Source organism: Thamnophis elegans, chromosome 16 (genome assembly GCF_009769535.1).
Source record: "Thamnophis elegans isolate rThaEle1 chromosome 16, rThaEle1.pri, whole genome shotgun sequence".
In the NCBI taxonomy this organism is placed as follows: domain Eukaryota; kingdom Metazoa; phylum Chordata; class Lepidosauria; order Squamata; family Colubridae; genus Thamnophis; species Thamnophis elegans.
In genome coordinates, this window is record NC_045556.1 from 36,585,093 (window position 1) to 36,609,619 (window position 24,527).

Here is a 24,527-nt window from a genome sequence, read left to right on the forward strand (position 1 = left end):
ACCGCGTAACAGAGTGACCTCCCGTTCCTTGTCCAGCTTCTGCCAACCTAGCAGTTCGAAAGCACTTAAAAAACGCAAGTAGAAAAATAGGGAAGCGAACAGTATTCCATATGCCTTCGGCATTGAGTCATGCCAGTTGCAGGACTACGGGAGATGTCTTCGGACAGCGCTGGCTCTTCGTCTTTGAAACGGAGATGAGCAGCGCCCCCTAGAGTCTGGAACAACTAGCATATACAGTGTTTGTGAGGGGAACCTTTGCCTTTACCTTAACGATATACATTCAACTAGATTAGTAGAACCCAATAAAAGATACATGTCAGAAAGATCCCCTTCACTCTACATTTCTTTCTCTTCCCTATTTCTTCTTCCTTCACTTTTGCATTTACATCTCCATAAAATTAATAAAATTGTTGTTTAAAAAAACCCTACACTGCTTCCCACCATGATAGTTCCCTTTTAATTTTTTTTTTTGTGCAGATTTGCAAAGCAATCATTCCCCCCCCCCCCGCTTTCCTCTGCTATGGCTTTGGAAGTCTTCATCCCTGTTTCAACCCTTTCTTGGTGCAGCCCACCCCCAATATCTCCCATCTTGTTTCCTGTGGGAGGGACCCCAGGGCTGTAAAGAGAGTTGGCAGTAAAGGGCTGTTTACTTGTGATAGTGTATATTCCATCCAGAAGGGGAAAAGGAGAACAGAGAGACTTTCCTGGTCTTGGGTTGAAAACTACAAGGAACACGGGGTCTATTTCTGGTCCTTCCCATGGAGCTGGGACAACCAGCTTTCTACTACTCAAGAGGGACTCTAAGCCACACCCGGGAAGTACCGTTTTAGTATCTGGCAGAGATTGACTTTCCTGTTTGCATCCAACTGCAGGGGGAAAAGGACGACCTGTCTCCAGCCTCTCACTCTCCCCCCCTCCTCTTTTTCCCTCCCAGATTCAAGGCATCCCCAGGAGGAGGCGGGAAAGCCGGAGGAAGCAGCACCAACAAGAGTGGGGTCATCCTGGACATCTCCTCCCTGACCATGAACGAGCTGGACTCCGAGGTGCTCCCTCTACCGCCTCGCTATCGGTTTCGAGACTTGCTCTTGGGCGACCAGAGCTTCCAAAATGAGGACAGGTAAGATAGTACAATGAGGCAGCAAGATGAAGAGCTGTCCTTGGTGCTGATTCCTGCCTTTCTCCTTTGGGTGCAAATCAATGGCCTGCAGAGAAGCTCAAAGCCAATGGGAACTTATAGGCTGAGCTCTCCATGGTGCTGATCCTTGGCAGACCAGGAAAAATCCATTGGTGACTCATAACTATTGTTTATAGGTTGGTGTGAGGTCCAGATTCTGTTCTGGTGTTCTGGACAATCCAGTCCTTAATTGCTTACCACTCAAAGCCAATGGGAACTTATAGGCTGAGCTCTCCATGGTGCTGATTCCTGCCTTTCTCCTTTGGGTGCAAAATCCAGGCCTGTAGAGGACGCTCAAAGCCAATGGGAACTTATAGGCTGAGCTCTCACATGGTGCTGATTCCTGCCTTCCTCCTTTGGTGCAAATCCATGGCCTGTAGAGACGCTCAAAGCCAATGGGAACTTATAGGCTGAGCTCTCCATGGTGCTGATTCCTGCCTTTCTCCTTTGGGTGCAATCCATGGCCTGTAGAGACGCTCAAAGCCAATGGAACTTATAGGCTGAGCTCTCCATGGTGCTGATCCTTGGCAGACCAGGAAAAATCCATTGGTGACTCGTAACTATTGTTTATAGGTTGGTGTGAGGTCCAGATTCTGTTCTGGTGATCTGTTTGGTTGTGCTGATCATACTATCCAGATAGGGGCCCTGTCTAAAGCAGTAGACTTAAAAGTTGCCCAAGAATTAATCTTCTGTTTCTTACCTGTCGAGTGATTCTTTGCTGAAGGATGGTTTTTATCTGCATTGCTCAAACACCTTTTGCGCGGGATACATTCTGATGATTTGTTACTCTTGGGTTTTCGTAGGGGTGGCATGACGGGGGAAGAGGTTGCAAATTGAAGCCACGTTTAAAATGCGGAATATATACTTGTTTACGGGGGTCATCAAACTGAATCGTACTAAAACTATAGCCTACGTGGTTATTCTATAAAACCTTTTCTTGTGGGGGAGTAAACACAGCTGGGCTTAATGGTGCTCGCTTCTGCCTATCTAGGAAAGATTTATACAACCCACCATCCCGTGGTTGGCTTAATTGTGTTGCAGAAACAAGTGCAGTTGAGGTGGATTCGACCAATTTGCTACGCCATTAACCTGGTTACAAAACCACCACTGATGGTGCTATACAAGAAATCGGGTGAAAATGACCCGCACCATAGTTGTACTTCGTATGAGTCAGGCCACAAGGTTAACCGAAGACCTTGCTACAAGTTTACTTAACGCTGATCTCCACTGTTTGTGTCTCCGTGTGTTTCAAATCAGTTGGGTTAATTTGTAGTTCTGTGTATCGGGTGAATCTGGGGGGGGGGGAGAAATGAGTTAACGTAGCATTGAGTTCAGCATGGTAAATATCAACCCACCGATGAAGCCTCAAATGTAACTCTGGTGGCCATTCATGTTCAGGTAGTTTACTGGCTTACAGGAGGGGTTCAAATCACACACAATGTATTCCAATTGTACCTTTATACCCTCTGAAGCAAAATCATGCGCACACCGAACTGGCACTATGCCGGCAGAAACGCACTCCTGGGTATAGGTATAGGACTGTGATAGCAAACCGATGGCACATGTGCCACAGGCGACACATGGAGCCATATTTACATGCGCCGGCCAGCTGATTTTAGACCTTCCGGAGGGTTGGGGAGGCCATTTTTGCCCTCCGGAGGCTTCAGGAAAGGAGGTTTACATGCGCAGGTAGGCGGGCACATTGAATTGTGGATGTAGGCACGCCCACGATAGTGCCTGCATGCACAATTTTGGCACACCTTTGCTAAAAAGTTTGCCCTCATGGGTACAGGGTTTCTTGCTGGAGCAGGGGGTTGGGATAGAAGGCCTCCAAGGTCCCTTCCAACTCTTGTTATGCTTTCACAGTTCATGCTTTAAAACCCTTCTCTTGCCTTCCATCAGTGTGACATTGCCTTGAATTTTGCCAAAGACCGATCCCAGGCCCCTGTCCTCTGCCCCTTAAGGGAAAGCTGTGTCAAACACCCATTATCTCCCCGATTTCTTCTGCGGGGAGATTATATACAAGGTATTGTTATGGGCTCTTGCATGCTTCTTGAATGGCCGGCATCCAGACATTTTTTTTCTTGTAGAGGATTTGGAAAATGGCATGCAGTTCCAATTTCTCCTGATCGCTTAGGGCCATGTGGCACTCGTTTTAAGGCATGCACGCTTAGCTATGTGCAGACAGAAAGGATTAATTTCTTTAGCGTTGATAACTGTTTCGGCAAAGCTTTTCACCACACAATGGTTGGTTCCAGGGAAGGAAAAAAGCTCACAGATTTGATTTGATAACAAATCATCCAATGAGTTGGAGATACGCATCAGTGGCTAAGACACTGAGCTTGTCAATCAGAAAGGTCAGCAGTTCGGCGGTTCGAATCCCTTGTGCGCGTGAGCTCCCGTGACTTGTCCCAGCTTCTGCCAACCTAGCAGTTTGAAAGCAAGTGAAAAATGCAAGTAGAAAAATAGGAACCACCTTTGGTGGAAGGGGAACGGCGTTCCTGCACCTTCGGCGTTGAGTCATGCCGGCCACATGACCACAGAGACGTCTTCAGACAGCGCTGGCTCTTCGGCTTTGAAACAGAGATGAGCAGCACTGCCTAGAGTCGGGAAATGATTAGCACATATGTGCAAGGGGAAGATTTACCTTTAAAACAATTTTTTCTCGTTCCACCTCCACTTCCACTTTCTATGATTTATGAAAGCGTCTTAGAATTACAATCAAATGAGGAACCTACTGTTGCTTAGCTGCAAATGAGCCCTGATGGGTTGGGGACAAGTTGAGTTTAAAGCAAACAGCAACAATGGAGTAGTTGCTCATGGGTGAAATTTCTCTTCCAGTCGCTTGCAACCCTCCGTCACTCCTTCTCTTTCTTCTAACAGAACGCTGGGCAGAATTAGAGAGTTGGAAGGGACCTTGGAGGTCTTCTAGTTCAACCTCTCCTGCTCAAGCAGGAGACCCTCTACCTTTCTAGAGGAGTGGCTGTCCGGTCTCTTCTTAAAAGCCTCCAGTGATGGACCTTCCACAACTTCTGGTGGCAAGGAGTTCCACTGATCATTTGTTCTCACTGTCACAATTTCTCCTCAGTTCTAAGTTGCTTCTCTCCTTGATTAGCTTCCACCCATTGCTTCTTGTTCTACACTCAGGTGCCTTGGAGAATAGCTTGACTCCCTCTTCTTTGGGGCAGCCCCTGAGATATTGGAAGACTGCTATCATGTCTCTCCTCGTCCTTCTTTTCATTAAACTAGACATACCCAGTTCCTGCAACTGTTCTTCCTGTGTTTTAGCCTCCAGTCCCCTAATCATCTTGTGTTGCTCTTCTCTGCACTCTTCTAGAATCTCTAGAGTCTCCATCTTTTTTGTATTCTGGGTGCCGAATTCCAGGTGTGATCTTCTAGCTCCCGGGACTGTATCCATGACAATGTTCCTGCTTGATATGTTTTGTGTTTTTTAAAGGACTAGCTTCTCCAGGAATGTGCAGAAAAAACTACTCCTTCTCCTCCTCCCTCTTCCTCCCCCTCCTCCTCTTCCACACACCACACTCCCTTCCAGCACTGTTGACATTCCCTAAATTAGGTCATGAAATTTCTGCAAGAAAATAACTAAACTCAGAACCAAGGATCCCACATCATCCTCTCTTCCTCTTCCCCTTCCTCCCCTTCATCCTCCTTCACTTCCTCCTCCTTCTCCTCCTCTTCCTCCTCCACCTCTCCTCCTGCTCCTCTTTCCTTTTCCTCTACTTCCTCCTCCCCTCCCTTCCTCCTCTTTCGTCTTCCTCCTCTCCCTCCTCTTCCCCCCTTCTCCTCCTCCTCCCTCCCTCCTCTTCCTCTTCCTCCTCCTCCTCCTCCTCTTTCCTCTTCCTCCACGTTCTCCTTCTCCTCCTCCCTCCTCTTCCCTCTTTCTTCTCCACTTCCTCTCTTCCTCTTCACCTCTCCCTCCACTTTCCTCCTTCTCCTCCTCCCTCCCTCCTCTTCCCTCTTCCTCCTCTTCCTCCCTTCCTCCTCCTCCTCTTCCCCCCTCCTTCTCTTCCCTCCCTCCTTTCCTCCACTTCCTTCTCCTCTAGATGGGCTCAATCATACAGCCTGCCAACCTCCCCTTTTCTTCCCTCTAAATGCTCTCCCAGGGTCTGATGTTTTCTGGCTTTTATTTTAAGTGGCGCTATGTTGAGGGCTCCCTCGCAATCCAGAACGATCCTCTCTTTAAAAAGGGAACACAGTGGTGATTAGTTTCCGAGCGGCAATTATTAGAACTATTTGTATCCATGGCTGTGTCAGGCTGGCAGCCGGGGAGGGACGGGTGGGAGGAAAACTTGATGGCTCTTCAAACGGAAAACGTTCAGGAGGGACCTAGGTGCTCCTTAAAAAAAAAAAAGTATTTCTATTACAGCAGGGAGGAGGAAGAGGAGGAGGAAAAAAGTCAAAGGATGCTAGCATTTTCCCGAATGGTACATTTGATCGAGGAAGGTCGTCTTCGCTTATGAGGGAGTCGGCCTCACTTAAAATAAGAGGAACAATGATTTAGTGGTCTAATTATACTTTAGGGCTCCATGGATTGGCACTGGTCTGCAGCATGCCAGCAACCATTTAAATAGATTAACAGAGCTGGAAGGGGCCTTGTAGGTCATCTAGTCCAACCCCCCCTGCCCAAGCAGGAAAACCCTACACCATTTCTGACAGATGGCAGCCCAGTCTCTTCTGAAAGCCTCCAGGATGAAGCTCCCAAAACTTCTGAAGGCAACTTCTGTTCCATTGGTTGATTTGTTCTCACTGTCAGGAAATTCCTCCTTATTTCCAGGTTGAATCTCTCCTGGTTCAGTTTCCATCCATTATTCCTTGTCTGGCCATCAGGTACTCTGGATAATAGATTGACACACCTCCTCTCTGTGGCAGCCCCTCAAATATTGGAAGGTCTCTCTTGTCTGCCCTGGTCCTTCTCTTCCCTAGACTAGCCAGGCCCAGTTCCTGCAACCGTTCATCGTCTGTTTGAGCCTCCAGTCCGCTAATCATCTTGGTTGTTCTTCTCTGCACTCTTTCTACAGTCTCAATATCCTTTACAGATTAACAGAGTTGGAAGGGACCTTGTAGGTCATCTAGTCCAACCCCCCTACCCAAGCAGGAGACCCTACACCATTTCTGACAGTCTCTTCTTGAAGCCTCCAGGGATGAAGCTCTCGCAACTTCTGAAGGCAACTTCTGTTCCATTGGTTGATTGTTCTCACTGTCAGGAAATTCCTCCTTATTTCCAGGTTGAATCTCTCCTTGGTCAGTTTCCATCCATTGTTCCTTGTCTGGCCTTCAGGTGCTTTGGAGAATAGATTGATAACCCCCCTCCTCTTTGTGACAGTCCCTCAAGTATTGGAGCACTGCTATCCTGTCTCCTCTGGTTCTTCTCTTCACTAGACTAGTCCTGCAACCATTCATCGTAGGTTTTAGCCTCCGGTCACCTAATCATCCTATCTCCACTCTTTCTAGAGTCTCAACTTCTTTTTCATAGTGTGGTAGCCAAAACTGGATGCAGTATTCTAGCAAACAAGCGAAGCCCCATCTGTGGGATGCAGGCAGCATGCTCCCTCCGGTCCTGCGGAAAAACACATTTGATATGTGGATTTGGTCGGGGAAACTTATTTTGGAGGTTTGATGTAGTTTGCTGCATCAAAGAACCACTTGGGGAGGCCGATTCTCAGAATCGTAGTTCCTTCGGTTAATATTTTAAGGGCAGATGGAAACAGCATAACGAATAAAGATATTTGAATATATCAAACTCGTCACGACCCCCAAGGTCGTTTTGTATCGACAGCAGTGGGAAATGTAATCACAACTTCCGATTGCATTGATTTCCGGAGCATCTAATAAACACAAATTTTCAAAGTATTATTTTCCTTCGGATTCTTTTTACCTTGGGGAAAACTGTAGAGAAAAAAAAAGACGGCACCATCTGCGTCTGGAACATTTTGGTTGTCCTTTTTTTTTTGAAGCAAAGATTCTATAGAGGATGCATAACTAAGAGAACAAAAAATGTTTCTTTTCTTCTTAATTCCAATTAACCTTGCTGCAATTTTAACTATGCAGATTGCAGGGAAAGAATTTTTATTTCTTACTGTTTTAACCCTCCTGTTCCTTCCAGGTATACAAGGAGGACTTGGCTCATACTGGGATCTAATGTAGATCCCTAAGAATTTTGGGGGAATCTATATCTTTCACAATAGGGACCCGGTGACTCGGTGGCTAAGACCCTGAGCTTGCCGATCAGAAAGGTCGGCAGTTCAATGGTTCGAATCTCTAGCGCCACGTAACGGAGTGAGCTCCCGTGACTTGTCCCAGCTTCTGCCAACCTAGCAGTTAGAAAGCAGGTGAAAAATGCAAGTAGAGAAATAGGAACCACCTTTGGTGGGAAGGGAACAGCGTTCCGTGCGCCTTCGCCATTTCGTCATCCCGGCCACGTGACCACAGAGGCGTTTCCAGACAGCGCTGGCTCTTTGGTTTTGAAAAGGAGATGAACACTACCCCCTAGAGTTGGGAACGACTAGCACATATGTGCAAAGGGAAATCTAGATTGCATGTTCTAAAATCCATCTTTCTAAATTAGGCTGCTCTAAGTAGACTGCTTGTCCAGCTGTGTGTTTCTGTAGAGAAAGACGAAGTTGTTTTGGTTCCTGGAAATAAATACTTGCACTCACCCTATGGTCAGAGGCATTCTTGTTCCGTCTTCCAAAGTATTCAGCACCTAAACTGGCTTGCTTCTTAACCTTTGTTTCCTGGCAACTGCCTGAACCTTGCAAAATTTCTTGGCAAAATTTCAGAAGTGGTTTTGCCATTGCCTGCTTCCTAGGGCCGAGAGAGAGTGGCTGGCACGAGGCCGGTCAGCTGGCTTTGTGTCCAGGATTTGAACTCGTGGCCTTCCCCTTTTGTCTCAGCCTCTACACTCAGCATGATTTTTTCGAATGAAAAATGTGCATACCGAAAAACTGATTCTGCATTTTGTTTTAATCGTTGTTACGATTAAATCCTTTGCAATTATGATTCTCTCCCCCGCCCTCAAATTGCCTCCCTTATTTAAACAAGCCCATAAGCTTGTAAGGTCAGAGGGAGGAGAAATGCAGTCTGGGCTGTGAGCTCATTTCGAACTGTAGTTTCCATGGTTTTCCTGTGTCATTTGAGCAAAGAAATGGGATATATTTGCACACGAGGCTACGAATCTGACCTTTTTTTAGTTTTATCAGCATCGGATCCAAGCCCCATCCGATCCCTTTTTCCATTTAAGCTGCAAAAAGAGCCCATTTTATTGCTTAAGAATTTGTCAGATTTTCAAAAGCCCTTGTTTTTGCAAGCAAACATAAAAAGAAGAAAAAATTAGATTATTTATTCAACATACGGGCGTAACATCCACTGACCGGCAATATAGATTAGCATTTTCACCTAGATTAATACACTATAAAAATATAAAGGTGCTAGAAAAACAAATAAATAAACTTACTTTCTTTCCCTGTTCTTAGGGAGAGGGGAGAAAAAAACCGCATAAAATCCAGAAGAATTTAGGATTTTCGGGGAAGAAAATTTTTAAATCTTATTTATTTTTTAAAATACATATATTCTTGAGTAGGTTTGTTCTCTTTGCTTTCCACCAACACTGATTTTATAAAATCTCTCCATATTTCATTATAATCGTTTGCCTTGATCATTCCTTTTTAAAATTTAATTTCCGTTGTTAATTTATCATTTGTTGCCATACTCCAGATTTCATTATACCACTCGTTTCTTTCAGTATCCCAATTTCATCCCCAATATTTAGCCATCATTAACCCAGCTGCCATTTACAATCAGTTCCTTTTTTGTTTCATTTATATCCCGTTTTTCCATCAGCAACAGTAATGCAATTCTCGGCGACGGGTCTAAATTTACGTTCAAGAGTGCTCTAATTTCTAAAACACCATGTCCCAAACTTTTTGTGCATATCACAATCCCATCTCATATGTTTGTATGTTCCAACCTCTTTCTTGCACCTCCAACAAATATTTGTATATTTACCATCGATTTGATTTCATTTATGTGGTGTTAGGTACCGCTTCCATATCACTTTATATCCATTTTCCTTAACTCTAACTGACATATTCTTATATAGTTTTCTATTCCAAATATTTTTCCAATCATTATCATTTATTTCTCCCAAATCTGATTCCCAAATTAATTTTAAAACATTTGCCTGCTCTTCTAATTCAGTTAATATTCTATCTATTTTCCCAAGTCTTCCTTTCCCTATATATTCTTCGTTCATCTCACATTGTTTTATAATGATTTCAAGTTTTGTAAACTGTCTAACCGGCGGAAATGGAGAAATTCCTAAGATTGAATTGAAAGAATGGATTAGTAAATGAAAAGAAAATCAGATATATGCGATAGTAGTGTAGGGTTTCCTGCCTAGGCCAGGGGTTGGACTAGAAGACCTTCAAAGTCCCTTCCAACTCTGTTATTCTATTCTATTCTATTCTACTCTACTCTACTCTATACTATGGGTTTTCTGCCTAAGTAGGGGGACTGGACTAGAAGACCTTCAAGGTCCCATCCAACTCTGCTATTCTATTCTGTTCTGTTCTGTTCTATTCTATTCTATTCTATTCTATGGGTTTCCTGCCTAAGCAGGGGGCTAGACTAGAAGACTTTCAAGGCCCCATCCAACTCTGTTATTCTATTCTATTCTATTCTATTTTATCCTATCCTATTCTATTCTATTCTAGGGGTTTCCTGCCTAGGCAGGGGGTTGGACTAGAAGACCTCCAAGGTCCCTTCCAATTCTGCTATTCTATTCTATTCTATTCTATTCTATTCTATTCTATTCTATTCTAATATAAATGGAAAGACTGGAAGAAAAAAGATAAAGAATATAACACAACTAAAGAACGCTTTTGCAGATATTAAATTAAATTGGTTGAATTTAATACAATTAGAGAAATGGATAAAAGGGGAAGAGAGATTCGAGGAGAAAAATAGACAGTTAAAAGATGTTCGGGGAAGGAAAAAAACCCTCAGCGAATAATAATAATAATGACCAACTGTCTGAAAACAATTTGCATGTTTTGCATGCAAATTGGCGTGTGGCCTTCGGATGGCTGAATGGAGCGTGACAAGGAAATATGAACAAAGGAAATTGGAAAGGGCATTGCAAAAAGGAACCTGCTGTAGGTTGCACATCACGGCTTTACAATGTCGCTGAGACAAACTTAATAAGCCCTTGTTGCTGTCGCGGGTAAATACAGTGCTCTATTAGCGTCTTGGAAATTAGGTGAGGGATTCCTGGCTTCGTTTCATAAATGAAACGGTGAGTCACCTGCTAATCTTCCCACCGATGGCAACCCTCATCCTTTTCTCCATGTCTTCCCCGGCATAGCCAAGCTGGGCTCCAGTGTTGATAACCATGCGCTTAATAGTTGCAAGCAAAGGGAGAGATTTGGGAGCAGAAACACCGTGAGCCAGGACGTGCTTTCAGATTAACAGAGTTGAGAGGGACCTTGTAGGTCATCTAGTCCAACCCCTCCACCCAAGCAAGAGTTCCTGCACCATTTCTGACAGATGGCACTCCAGTCTCTTCTTGGAAAGCCTCCAGTGAACTTCCGAAGGCAACTTCTGTTCCATCGGTTGATTGTTCTCACTGTCAGAAAATCCCCGTGACCCGACAAAAGCGTGCCAACAAAACTGTGTCGCTAAAACTGCGACGTCATCAACGTGCCGACAACAACGCATCGACAACAGCGCGTTGACAGAAGGGCGATTTACAACAGCGCGTCGACAGAAGGACAATTTAAGTTAAGGTTAGCGTTAGGGTTAGGGTTAGGTTTAGGGTTAGGTTTAGGGTTAGGTTTAGGGTTAGGGTTACGTTTAGGGTTAGGGTCAGCGTTACATTTAGGGTTAGGGTTAGTGTTAGGGTTAGCGTTAGGGTTAGCGTTAGGGTTAGGGTTAGGTTTAGGGTTAGGTTTAGGTTTACAGCGCCCTTCTGTCGGCACGCTGTTGTCAGCGTGATTCAGCGCTCATTCATCAGCATGGTTCAGAACTTGCGGTTTTGTCACCGCAGTTTAGTCGGGCGCGCTTTTGTCGGTCACCCTTTTGTCGGTGAACCGAAAATCCCTGCTTGTTTCTAAGTTGAATCTCTCCTTGACCAGTTTCCATCCATTATTCCTTGTCTGACCTTCGAATGCTGGAACTGTCGTAAGTCCATGCCAGTTGCCAAGCATCTGAATTTTGAACACATGGGAATGCAGTCGTCGTCATCGTTCATCATCATCATCATCATCATCATCATCATCATCATCATCATCATCATTATCATCATCATCAATCATGATGCGGGGTGGAGTCTGGGCAACTGAATGGAGCTTTTAGAATGTTTACTGGCCAGATGCCCTTCCTGTCACCAATGAGGAGTTTTGTTCAGCAGATATATTCTCAATGTGCCCAGAGAGATAAATATCTGCCTCTATCTGGGATCAAACTCACAGCCTCTGGATCGTGAGGCAAGAGCTCCACTTGTAGGCCACCACACCACTCTACCTCAGGAATGCCGTGACAATCGTAAATGCGAAGCAGTCGTAAGACCCTTTTTTCCAATACCATCGTAACTCTGAATATTTGCTCAACAAATGGCTGTAAATCAAGGATGACCTGCAGCTTCAGTGAAAACGGCCGAATCTTTAAAAAAAAAACAAATGCTAAAAGTAATAAACCATCCAGCTGATCACATCTTTTCTCCTTCATATATGTGTAAAGGTAAAAGATTCCCCTTGCACATTTGTGCCAGTCGTTCCTGGCTCTAGCGGGCCCTGCTCATCTTCATTTCACAGCCAAAGAGCCAGCGCTGTCCAAAGACGTCTCCGTGGTCATGTGGCCGGCATGACTCAACGCCGAAGGCGCACGGAATGCTGTTCCCTTCCCACCAAAGGTGGTTCCTATTTTTCTACTTGCATTTTTTAATGTGCTTTCGAACTGCTCGGTTGGCAGAAGCTGGGACTGGTAACGGGAGCTCACTCTGTTACGTGGCGCTAGGGATTCGAACTGCCAAACTGCCGACCTTTTTGATCGACAAGCTCAGTGTCTTAGCCACTAAGCCACGGCATCCTTATATATGCGTAGGAGGTGACATGAATCCCATCAGTAACATCTGCCTGTGTTAGGTGGGAAGAGAGACTTTGGGAACGCACGAAATCCGACCACTTATGGGCGGCGGGCGGGGCTGCTCGTTAAACGGCACTTAATTTTCTCCGGGTGAAGCGCGGAGGCTCTTTGTGAAGCCGCAGGAGCCATTGATTGCGGAAATCCAGGCAAAAGGGGCGTTTAGCGGAAAGTCTGGGAAACGGTACTTGATTTGAGGCAGCGGGAATCTCCAAGGGAGTCCAGAAAAATAAAGGGCTGCTGGCACAGCTCAGTCCTTCTAGTTGCATCAAAAGATGAACACCGACTGCTCAACTCCATTCGGTCACTTAGAGCAGAAGGAGTGAGTCTCGTTTTAGAGTTGACAAAACAACACTTGAAAAAGCAAAGTTTCCTCCTCCTCCTCCTCCTCCTCCTCCTCCTCGTCCTTCTATTCTTTTCTTCTTCTTCTTCTTCTTCTTCTTCTTCTTCTTCTCCTTCTCCTTCTTCTTCTTCTTCTCCTTCTCCTTCTTCTCCTTCTTGTCCTTGTCCTCCTACCCTCCTCCTCCTACTTCTGCTCTGCTTCTGCTTTTTCCTTCTCCTTCTCCTCATACTCCTACTATTGTCTTTGCCTCCTCCTTGTCTTCCTACAATTTTCTTTTCTTCTTCTTCTTCTTCTTCTTCTTCTTCTTCTTCTTCTTCTTCTTCTCGTCTTCCTACTCTCTTCTGCTTCTGCCTTCTTCTCCTCATCCTCCTACTCTTATCTCCTTCTTCTTCTCCTCCCCCTCCTCCTCCTAATCTTTTCTTCTTGTTGTCCTCCTCCTCCTCCTCCTCTTCTTCAATTTCTGCTTCTGCTTCTTCCTTCTCCTTCTCCTCATACTCCTACTCTTGTCTTCTTCTCCTCCTCCTCCTAATCTTTTCTTGTTGTCCTTCTCCTCCTCCTCCTCCTCCTCCTCCTCCTCCTCTTCTCCTTCTTCTCCTCCTCCTCCTCCTCTTCTTCTTCTCCTCCTCCTCCTCCTCCATCTCCTTTGTCCTCTTCCTCCCTCAAATATTAGATGATAGATTAACTTTCCATGAGCAATATGAAAGGCCATTATGATGGTTTGATTGTAAAGGGAGAAGAATGAGCAGGGATCACATTGCAAAAGGTCTATTTGAAAAGAAAATAAATGGGTCAGGACGAAGGGGAAATGGAGAACGTTGTGATCGGACGATAACAATTTTCAAAAAATAGTCACGAGACACTTAAATAAAGTATGAATTAGAAGAATATGGACAGACGGGAAGGAAGAATGGTTTTCAAGCAGGCAAGCATAGGCAAGTTTAAATTTCTTTTAGCTATGCTTCCTTTTGTGTTTATTATAGTTTCTTAGTTCTTAGCTTGGTCTTTATTTTTTCGTTCCTTAGTTCGTGATTTGTTATTTCTCTTCAATAGTTGGCACAACATTTCTTACAGACAACAGTGATGGGTCTGGATGCATTTATAATGCCTGCCTACAAAAATGGGGAGGGGGATGCAGCGGCTCAGTGACTAAGACACTGAGCTTGTCAATCAGAAAGGTCGGCACTTCAGCGGTTCGAATCCCTGGAGCCGCGTAATGGAGTGAGCTCCCGTGACTTGTCCCAGCTTCTGCCAACCTAGCAGTTCGGAAGCAGGTAAAAAATGCAAGTAGAAAAATAGGGACCACCTTTGGTGGGAAGGGAACAGTGTTCTGTGCGTCTTTGACATTGAGTCATGCCAGCCACATAACCACGGAGACGTCTTTGGACAGCGCTGGCTCTTCGGCTTTGAAACAGAGATGAGCATCGCCCCCCAGAGTCGAGAATGACTAGCACAGATGTGTGAGGGGAAGCTTTACCTTTTGACAACAATGGGGTAAAACGAATACCAGGCTGCAACAAAACATATTGTGGCGTTAATGTAGAGAGTACAAAGCCGCTATATTTCAATTTGGTGTTGTTTAAATGACAGTATTGGTATGCGCTGATTTTTTTCCCACTGTGCCTTTACTCCGAAGGAACTGGGAGCCATGTAAACATGATTTATGAAGTGGAGAAGCGAAAGAGATTATATTAAAAATGCATGACCGATGGTGCTTGACTCAGCTACAAGTGAGAATCGATTCTTTTTTTTTTTCCTTCCCTGGATAATGACTTCTGTTGGCAACACGGGAGAGAATGAACTCTTTTGCAGAGCGAATTTAATTGCAAGGGACAGGAGCGGGATGAAGTGGAAGATAATATATAAAATGTGGGGAAGTGTTTTGGAGAAAGCAGAATGCAATCCAGGGGGCCTCCTGCAGTGATTTATTGAAATGCACATCTGCAAGGCAGTCGTGGGACGGGGGGAGATACCCACTGACTGACACAGACTGGTCTTCCAGTCCAAGCCTCTGCCCAGGCAGAAAGCCTTATACCATTTCAGACAAATAATTGTCCAGTCTCTTCTTGAAAACTTCCAGTGCTGGAGTATTTGCAACTTCTGGTGGCAAGTTGTTCCACTGATTAATTGTTCTCAATGTCAGGGAATTTCTTCTCAATTCTAGGTCGCTTCCCTCCTGGATTAGTTTCCATTCATTGCTTCTTGCCTTGTGTTCTGTCGCATCTTCCACATGCTCAGTCCTAGTTACTAGATCTTTTGGTTCACACAAAGCAATGCATTCTCTAAATAAGCTGGGCTTTGTTGTAGCCCACCAGTGACCAGCAGAGCTGGCAGCAGAGTCGGACAGTGAGGAGGTTTGGGAGGAAGATGGGCCATTCCTGGAGTCTGGGGAAGGCTCTGATGAGGGCTCTGTTTTGGAGGCAGAGAGGGGGACAGAGCCGTCTGACAGTTATCAGCTGCTTTCAGAGTCAGACGTCAGTGAGGCAGAAGAACAGCTGGAGCCTGTTCCCAAGTGTGCACATGCTCAGAGTTGCCAGACAAAGGGAACAGATAAAGAACAGGGGTTGACTTGGGAGTGAGGCCACAGGTGGATGATGAATGGCCCCTCCCATAGGAAATAAAAGAGGAGCAAAAGGAGAGTGGAGTTTGCAGGAGACCATTAGTTCGCTTCATTGGTTTGTCACTCTCCGAGTCTCCTTGCCAAGTTTTGTAGATATCGGCCTGGCAGCTTTCCAAGCCAGAGAAAGTCTGTGACCGTAAATCCTCCCCTGAAAGACTTCTAATGAAGGTGAATGAGCTGAATTCACAGTCAATTACTAAAAGGGGTTTTTGTCGGGACCAGGAGTTGGCTTCAGGCTCTCGGGAAGCCCCGTTTAGGAGAAGAGGCTTCTTGCAGAAGGAAAAGCAAGTTTCTCTTTCCCTCTCTTGAACAAGAATGGCAGGAAGTTGGAAAGAGAGCCACTAGGGGACACTCGTGCAATGGCTGAGATGCAGATTCCTATCCTGATTTCTTTGAATCCACCAATAATAATAATAATAATAATAATAATAATAATAATAATAATTGAGTTGAATAATAACAGAGTTGGCAGAACAAAGCACTGCATGGCCAATTTCTGGAAAAAATAAAAGATAAAGTGGACAGTGAACAAACTTGGTTATGGTTAACAACAGGTACATTAAAGAAAGAAACAGAGTCACTAATCCTGGCTGCGCAAGAACAAGCTATCCGCACAAATGCCATTAAGGCCAAAATCGAAAAATCCTCTGATGATGCCAAATGCAGACTTTGCAAAGAAGCTGACGAAACTGTTGATCACATACTCAGCTGCTGTAAAAAAATCGCGCAGACTGATTATAAATTGCGGCACAATTCAGTAGCACAAATGATCCATTGGAATTTGTGCAAAAATTATAATATTAAAACAGCAACAAACTGGTGGGAACATCAGCCTGAAAAAGTCACAGAAAATCAGATGGTCAAGATCTTGTGGGATTTCCGTATACAAACCGACAAAATACTGGCGCATAATACACCAGACATCACACTGGTTGAGAAAAATAAGGTGACAATCATAGACATCGCAATACCAGGTGATAGCAGGGTCGCCGAGAAGGAACATGAAAAAATCGCAAGATACCAGGACTTAAAAATCGAAATTCAACGACTATGGCACAAACCAGCAGTGGTAATTCCAGTGGTAATTGGCACACTGGGTGCTATTCCAAAAGCACTGGAATTACATTTAAAACAGTTAAAAATTGACAAAATCACCATCAGTCAAATGCAAAAAGCCGCACTGCTTGGATCTGCACGCATATTAAGAAAATACGTTACGACGTCCTAGGCCCCTGGGTGGGGCCCGACTAGTAACCAATGCCAAATCCGGTGAAACAACTGGCCGCTGTGATACAATTGTATAATAATAATAATAATAATAATAATTTTGGCTCCACGGCTGCTTGTTGGGATTGTCAGCCAAAGAATCTCACTGCGGATCAGCCTCCTCTCTGATCATTTTTGTAGAAATGATTCTGATAGAAACTGGCAGCAGCCACAGGGGGGATCTTGCGGGTATGTGGGGGGGGGGGCTGACCTCCTTGTAGTTAAAGATGATATAATTGCATTTGGGAGCTAATTTTTTTTACATGATGGGCTGGTTTTGTCTGAAGATCCTTTCAGCCATTTGCCTGGCGGCGAAGAGGAGCTAAATTTGTGCCTTCTCCTCCCGTGAAATTATCTTGAGGTTGCGGGGGTTGGAGTGACTTGAAGAACAAGTTGACAGTGTACAAAACTGGCTACTGATAATGTTGCAGGGAAGCAATGAACAAACATAGAAGAATAGATTGGAAGGGACCTCGGAATCTTAAATGTAAAGCTTCCCATCACACACATGTGCTAGTCGTCCCCGACTCTAGGGGGCGGTGCTCATCTCCGTTTCAAAGCCGAAGAGCCAGCACTATCCGAAGACATCTCCGTGGTCGTGTTGCCGGCATGACTCAACACCGAAAACACCCGGAGCGCTGTTCCCTTCCTACCAAAGGTGGTTCCTATTTTTCTACTTGCATTTTTTACCTGCTTTTGAACTGCTAGGTTGGCAGAAGCTGGGACAAGAAAGGGGAGCTCACTCCGTTCCACGGCGCTAGGGATTCGAACCGCCGACCTTTCTGATGGACAAGCTCAGCATCTTAGCCACTTAGCCACCGCGTCCCTTCTTCTAGTCCAACCTCCTGCTTAATAAAATTATTAACGTTGCATGTAAGAATACGTCAGGAAAAATTAAGTAGGGAGAATATGAAAAGTTGCCCTGGGATTACACGGTGGGCCACAGTGAGAAAAAAGCCAATTATTATACAATTTAGAAAGAAGAAGTAATTGTTAGAGATACAGGGCCATTTTTTCATTTCTATCTCTAAAGATCGAAGGCATTATACATGCTGTACGATTGGAGACACACTGCTAGATCTATTCCTTCAAATTTCAGAATCTCTCTGTTATTAATAGAATAACAGAGTTGGAAGGGACCTTGGAGGTCTTCTAGTCCAACCCCTGCTTAGGCAGGAGACCCTATAATGTTCCAGACAAGTGGCCATTCAGTTTCTTCTTAAAAGTCTCCCATGATGGAGCACCTACAATTTCTGAAGGCAAACTGTTTAGGATCTATTGGCTTATACTCTAAATAACCTATTGGTATCCTTGCCCTGAAGTGGAGAATAAATGGCTCTTAGGATATTAAAAAGTAAACAATTCTGGCCAGTGGCTGTCCAGTCTCTTCTTGAAAACCACCAGTGATGGAGGAGCACCCACAACTTCTGGAGGCAATGTCCATTCCCTGATTAATTGTTGTCATGGCCAGGAAATTTCTCCTTACTTCTAGGTTGGAAATTCACATTTTCAGCAATTGAACGTATCGTGATAATAAAGGGCACGGTGTCTCTTTAATGTTTGCTCCCCAAGCGCCCTGCCCTGGTGCAGAGGTGGCGCAGTGGCGCAGTGGTTAGAGTGCAGCACTGCAGGCTACTTCAGCTGACTGCAATTCTGCAGTTCGGCTGTTCAAATCTCACCGGCTCAAGGTTGACTCAGCCTTCCATCCTTCCGAGGTGGGTAAAATGAGGACCCGGATTGTTGGGGGCATTTTGCTGACTCTAAACCTCTTAGAGAGGGCTGAAAGCCCTATGAAGCGGTATATAAGTCTAACTGCTATTGCTATTGCTGCAACTTCTACAGCATATTTCTCAGAAGATCTAATGACCTTGTCCCATGATTTTAGTTGCCTTCTCGTTGGCCCCAATGACAACTCCAAATTCCTTGCCATTGGCCATCCATAGTGAAACTGATGGGCCCAGAAACCCATAACATCTCTTGCAAATACTGTAGAAGACTCTGATCAGTAGCAATGGGCCCTTTCCTCCTACTCTAAGTAGGATGGCCTGAAGATCCAGGCAATGGGGAAAACCGAGGATTGGAGATCCTCCCTGCTTCTTACAAAGCTCGGCGCGGAATAGTTAGAATTGCAGCGAGGCGGAAAGAGGTGTCAGCTGTTCAGAGCAGCGGAAAGGAAATAGAATGTAGTAAATTGGTTGTAGCAGATAGAAATATTACCAATGGTTTTTAGAAGCTGCAGAGGCAAGAGGTCCATTCTTCCAGATGGTGGGATTTGAAAATGTTTGTCTGGGCTACAGGGAGAATTTAGCAAGATGAGGCTAGTAATATAGCCAACTAGTTGGCTATGTATCTTTCCCCTTATTGACAAACAATTTTTCATTGTGAGAGATTGTGTATTTAGGATCTGGGCAAATTATAACCTACTAGCTGATAACCTCGCATTGCCTGGGTATTTATTTATCCTAATCCATACATTTGTCCTCAAAAATAATCCCAGACCAAATGTAATTTCCAGTGGTGGAAAACTCAGAATTTCTGGAAGCATGTTGTTCCATTGATTAATTGTTCTCACTGTTAGAAAATTTCTCCTTAATTCTAGGTAGCAGATTCAAACAGTGAGGAGGTTGGGGAGGAAGATGGGCCAGTCCTGGAGTCTGGGGAAGGCTCTGATGAGGGCTCTGTGTCGGAGGCAGAGCAGGGGTCAGGGCTGTCTGCCAGTTATCAGCTGCCTTCAGAGTCAGACATCAGTGAAGCAGAAGAACAGCTGGAGCCTGTTCCCAGTGTGTGCATGCGCAGAGCTGCCAGATGAAGGGAACAGCTAAGGAACAGGGGTTGATTTGGGAGTAAGGCCATAGGTGGATGATGAATGGCCCCTCCCAGGGGAGTGGAGTTTGCAGGAGACAATTAGTTTGCTTCATTGGTTTGTGACTCTCCAAGTTTTGCAGATATCGACCTGGCAGCTCTCCAAGCCAGATAAGTTCTGTGACCGTAAATCCTCCCTTGAAAGACTTTGCTGGGTGTTAATTAGCAGAATTCACAGTAATTAATAAAAGGGTTTTTTTGTGAGGACCAGGAATTTGCTTCATGCTCATAGAAAGCCTAGTCAGAACACAAATTCCTAATCCATCTGAATAGGTGATAGCTGGCTTTATAGCAGTATCAAGTTGGAAAAAGAAGGATTAACCCAAAACCAAACCGAATTGATCCATGTAAAAAAAAATGTCCTCTCTGTATTGTTCCTGGCTGGCCTGGTTAAAATCACGGATTGTAGGTTGGATAAGCAATATTGCAACAGTTCAATTAAACGGAATTCAAAGGCTTTAATTAATTCCTACAATCTCCCAGCAGGACAGAGAAGCAAGCAGTTTCGCCCAGGGACTACTTGCGTTATTATCTCAGCAGTACACAAAACCGTTAAAAAAGAATCAAATTTTTTTCCTCCCCCTCCTGGTAGCATTTGTCAAAGAAAGAAAGCCCTCAAATTTGAAGAAGTTTTAAATCAGAATTTGAACTAGTTTAGGAACGACCGTCCCAATTTCTTCCCTGTCTCCCGTTGCCGTTGCTGGCTGGGGAAGATGGGAAATGTGATCTAAGCACATCTGTGTTGTGGTCCGCCAGTGGAGCTGGCAGCAGATTCGGACAGTGAGGAGGTTGGGGAGGAAGATGGGCCAATCCTGGAGTCTGGGGAAGGCTCTGATGAGGGCTCTGTGTCGGAGGCAGAGAGGGGGCCAGGGCCGTGTGCCAGTTATCAGCTGCCTTCAGAGTCAGACATCAGTGAGGCCGAAGAACAGCTGGAGCCTCTTCCCAGTGTGCGCATGCGCAGAGTGGCCAGGCGAATGGAACTTTCCTTCCCCTCCACTTTTCCTTCTTTCCTTCTTTCTTTCTTCCCTCCCTCCCTCTGAATCCTCCCTTCCTTCTTCTCTCACTTTGAATCCTTCCTTCCTTCTTTCTTCCCTCCCTCCCAATTCTTCCTTCCTCCTTCTTTCACTTTGAATCCTTCCTTCCTGCCTTCCTTCCTTCCTTCTTCTCTTCTTTCCTTCCACAATTCTCTTTACTTAGACTACAAAATCCTGCATCTCCTTTTACCTTTACATCAAACCATTATTTTTATACAACTTGGGAGTGATCTGAAGGTTCACCCCGTTTTCTTCCCTTGCAGTCCTAACCTGAGCTTTGACAACACATCTATATTCTCCCCCCAACCCCCACTGTGGCTCCCTTTTGCTGCCGGGTTACTTCAAAAATACACACAAGGGAATTGCTGACTCACTCAAAACCATTATGTTCTTGAGCTTGGCACTCGCTCCTTGGTTTCTCAGCAAGCCAGTGTTTTAAATTTCCTTTTTTATTTTATTTCTGAAGACGAGCTAGGAAGGAATTCACCCTTACCCATATGTTTTTCTTGAGTTCATCTGAAAATCAAGAGCTTCCTAATACATGTTTATTTTGACATTATCTAATAGTGAGTTATTTCAGAGTAAAGTCTGTTATTGTTGATTTCTGAGGACTCTACCATGATAAAGTGGTTAATACCACTTTATAAGGCCTTGGTAAGGCCACACTTGGAATACTGCATTCAGTTTTGGTCACCACAATGTAGAAAAGATGTGGAGACTCTAGAAAGAGTGCGGAGAAGAGCAACAAAGAGGATTAGGGGACTGGAGACTAAAACACATGAAGAACGGTTGCAGGAACTGGGAAGGTCTAGTTGAATGAAAAGAAGAACTAGGGGAGACATGATAGCTGTGCTCCAATATCTCAGGGGTTGCCCCAAAGAAGAGGGAGTCAAGCTATTCTCCAAAGCACCTGAGGGTAAAACAAGAAGCAATGGGTGGAAATTAATCAAGGAGAGAAGCAACCTGGAACTGAGAAATTTCCTGACAGTTAGAACAATTAATCAGTGGAACAGCTTGCCTCCAGAAGTCTTGAATGCCCCAACACTGGAAGTCTTTAAGAAGATGTTGGATAGCCATTTGTCTGAAACGGTATAGGGTTTCCTGCCTAGGCAGGGGGTTGGACTAGAAGACCTCCAAGGTGCCTTCCAACTCTGCTATTGTATTGTATTGTATTGCATTGCATTGCATTGCATAGAGCGTTGATTTTCTGCACCATTTGGAATGGTTGAGGGCTGGTGGTTGCTACCAGGAGACCAGGGGTGGTTGTGATGAAAATAGGAGAAGGAAAGTGTGTTGGATAGGGTCATTACCTTGAGTGATTTGTAAACAATATAATAAAGGCAGGATATAAATAATAAACAGATAAGGAAACTGATCACGTCAAGGACTACATCTTATGAATATTTTTCCTTAGAAGAACATATAATCTTATTTCTGTACCTGAAGTCCAGCTATGTCATCTTGCTCACATGGTGAAGCTATGAAATTCCATCATCCTGGCGAACAGCTTTCAATCTTTATTTTTGAAAGCATGGAATCCATAATTCCAACTTTTCCCCCCTCTCAGTGTGGTTAAGGTGTTTTTGAGCTTTTGTTGCTTGTTAAAAAAAACTGCAGCACCTTTGTTATTCGTGGAAATTCTCAGTCATCCAGGACATGGTTGTCCCAAAGGTTCTTTTTCAAAAGGTGACTGGACTTTGCTTCTCTCTTAAGACGTGAGGAGCTCAAGAGGCTTCTTGGATGAGAAGCGAAACATCTTCAAGAAAGGACAAAGTCTGATTGCCTTTTGAAAAAGCACCTTTGGGTAGCATGTTGTTGGTGGTGCATAATTCCTTATTTTTCCTTCCCTTCTCTTCCTCTCCTCTATTCCACTCCATTCTATATACTCTTCTCTTCTCTTCTCCTCTCTTCTCCTCTGTTCCATTCCATTCCATATATTCTCCTCTCCTCTCTTCCATTCCATTCTATATATACTCCTCTCCTCTCCTCCTCCTCTCGTCTCTTCCACTCCATTCCATTCCATATGTTCTCCTCTTCTCTTCTCCTCCTCTTCTCCTCTCCTCTCTTCCATTCCGTTCCATATATTCTCCTCTCCTCTTCTATTCCATTCCATTCTATATATTCTCCTCTTCTCTTCTCCTTCTCTCTTCTATTCCACTCCATTCTATATATTCTTTTTTTCTCTTCTCTCCTCTCGTCTCTTCCATTCCATTCCATATGTTCTCCTCTCCTCTTCTCTTCTCCTCCTCTTCTCCTCTCCTCTCTTCCATCCCATTCTATATATACCCCTCTCCTCTCCTCTTCTCCTCTCTTCCATTCCATTCCATATATTCTCCTCTCCTCTTCTATTCCATTCCATTCCATTCTATATATTCTCTCTTCTCCTCCTCTCCTCCTCTCTTTCATTCCATTCTATTCTACATATTCTCCTCTTCCCTTCTCTTCTCCCTTCTCTTTCTCTTCCCTTCTTCATTATCCCTGACCTCCTTTGCCTTTTCTGCCCTTTCTTCCAGTTTTATTTTTCCCTGCCCAGTTCAGCCTCTGCTTCTGAAACTTGGAATCTGACAGGAGGCCAAAGAGGGATAGGCTGGTGGGAAACATTCATTAGACTGATTGCTGTGCTGGAGTTGTTTTGTTTGTTTGCGTCTGATTTTTTGGAAAATCTTTACCCACAGTGCACGGAAAAAGCCACCGGCAATTGTCCAACATTTGCTATCTCTCCAGATAACAAATCAGTTTGGTATCCAGAACTTTCACACCATCAACAATGTGGGCTGTTTTGCCCCAGCGGGATAATTTTCACAAATTTATTATCATAGCATATTTGCAATGGTTTTTTTTTTTTGGTCGGCTGGTGGATGTTATGAAATACAGACAGTCCTCAAGGTATGATCAGAACTGAGCCCAGAATTTCTTGTTGCTGAGCGAGAAATTTGTTAAGTGGGTTTTGCCCCCTTTGTTCTGTCCTAGGCTTCCCAAAATCCCGAAGCAGAGTCCTTGTCCCAACAAAACCCATTTTTATGAAGCTAATGTGAATTCCTCTCATTCACACCCAGTAAAGGTCCTGGCAAACAGTCTTCTCAAAGGTGAATTTATAACCACAGACCTTATCAGGCTTGGAGAGCTGCCAGGCCAATATCTTCCAAACGCAATGGCTGTACAAGAAAACACTTGGCAAGGAGTCTCTGAGAGTCACGGACAAATCTTCACGCTAATTAAGTGAACTAATTGTCCCCTGCAAACTCCACTCCCCTTTCTCTCCTCTTTTATTCCCTGTGGGAGGGGCCGTTCAGCGTTCACCTGTGGCCTTCCTCTCAAGTTGATCCCTGTTCCTTAAGCTGTTCCCTTCTCCTGGCAGCTCTGAACATGCAGACATCGGGAACAGGCTCCAGCTGTTCTTCTGCCCCACTGATCTCCAACTCCGAAGGCAGCTGATAACTGTCGGATGGCTCTGGCCCCCTCTCTGCCTACAACACAGAGCCCTCATCTGAGCCTTCCCCAGACTCCAGGACTAGCCCAGGTTCTGAGTGTGCTGCCAGCTCTGCTGGCTGCTAGCAGGCCACAACAGACTTTCCTTACCACCTTCGTTAAGGGAATCAGTATGGTTGTTAAATGAGTGACATGGTTGTTAAATAAATCAGGTTTCTTCATTGACTTCGCTTGTCAGAAGGTTGTGAAAATTGGTCATGTGACCCCAGGACATTGCAACCATCCTAAATGTGAATCTGTTGTCAAGCATCCAAATGTCAACAATGTAACCATGACTGTGTTGACACTGGAGTTCTTTTCTTGCACAAACCCCCTCCCCAAGAAGTGCTGGAAAGTCACCTTTTTCCAGTGCCGTTCTAACTTCAAAGGGTCAGTAAATCAACGGTTCGTAAGTCAAGGGCTACCTATAATGGAAGCACCCACCAATTCAAGAAAAGCAAATAAAGAGGGGCTATTCATTTATTTATTTAGTGGCCAACGCGCTGTGCTTGTCCATCAGAAAGGTCAGCAGTTGGCGGTTCGAATCCCCAGCGCCGCGTAACGGAGTGAACTCCCGTGACTCGTCCCAGCTTCTGCCAACCTAGC

At 44.7% G+C, this 24,527-nt stretch overlaps 1 protein-coding gene across 1 annotated transcript in view; it reads left to right on the top strand.

The window, feature by feature from the left end:
* The first annotated feature begins 1,022 nt into the window (after positions 1-1,022).
* Positions 1,023-24,527, top strand: part of LOC116519457 (potassium channel subfamily T member 1-like) — an 86,615-nt gene continuing 63,110 nt past the window's right edge. Inside the window, 1 exon segment of the mRNA XM_032233323.1 lies at positions 1,023-1,117. Within this exon segment, the coding sequence (XP_032089214.1) occupies positions 1,023-1,117 (95 nt within the window).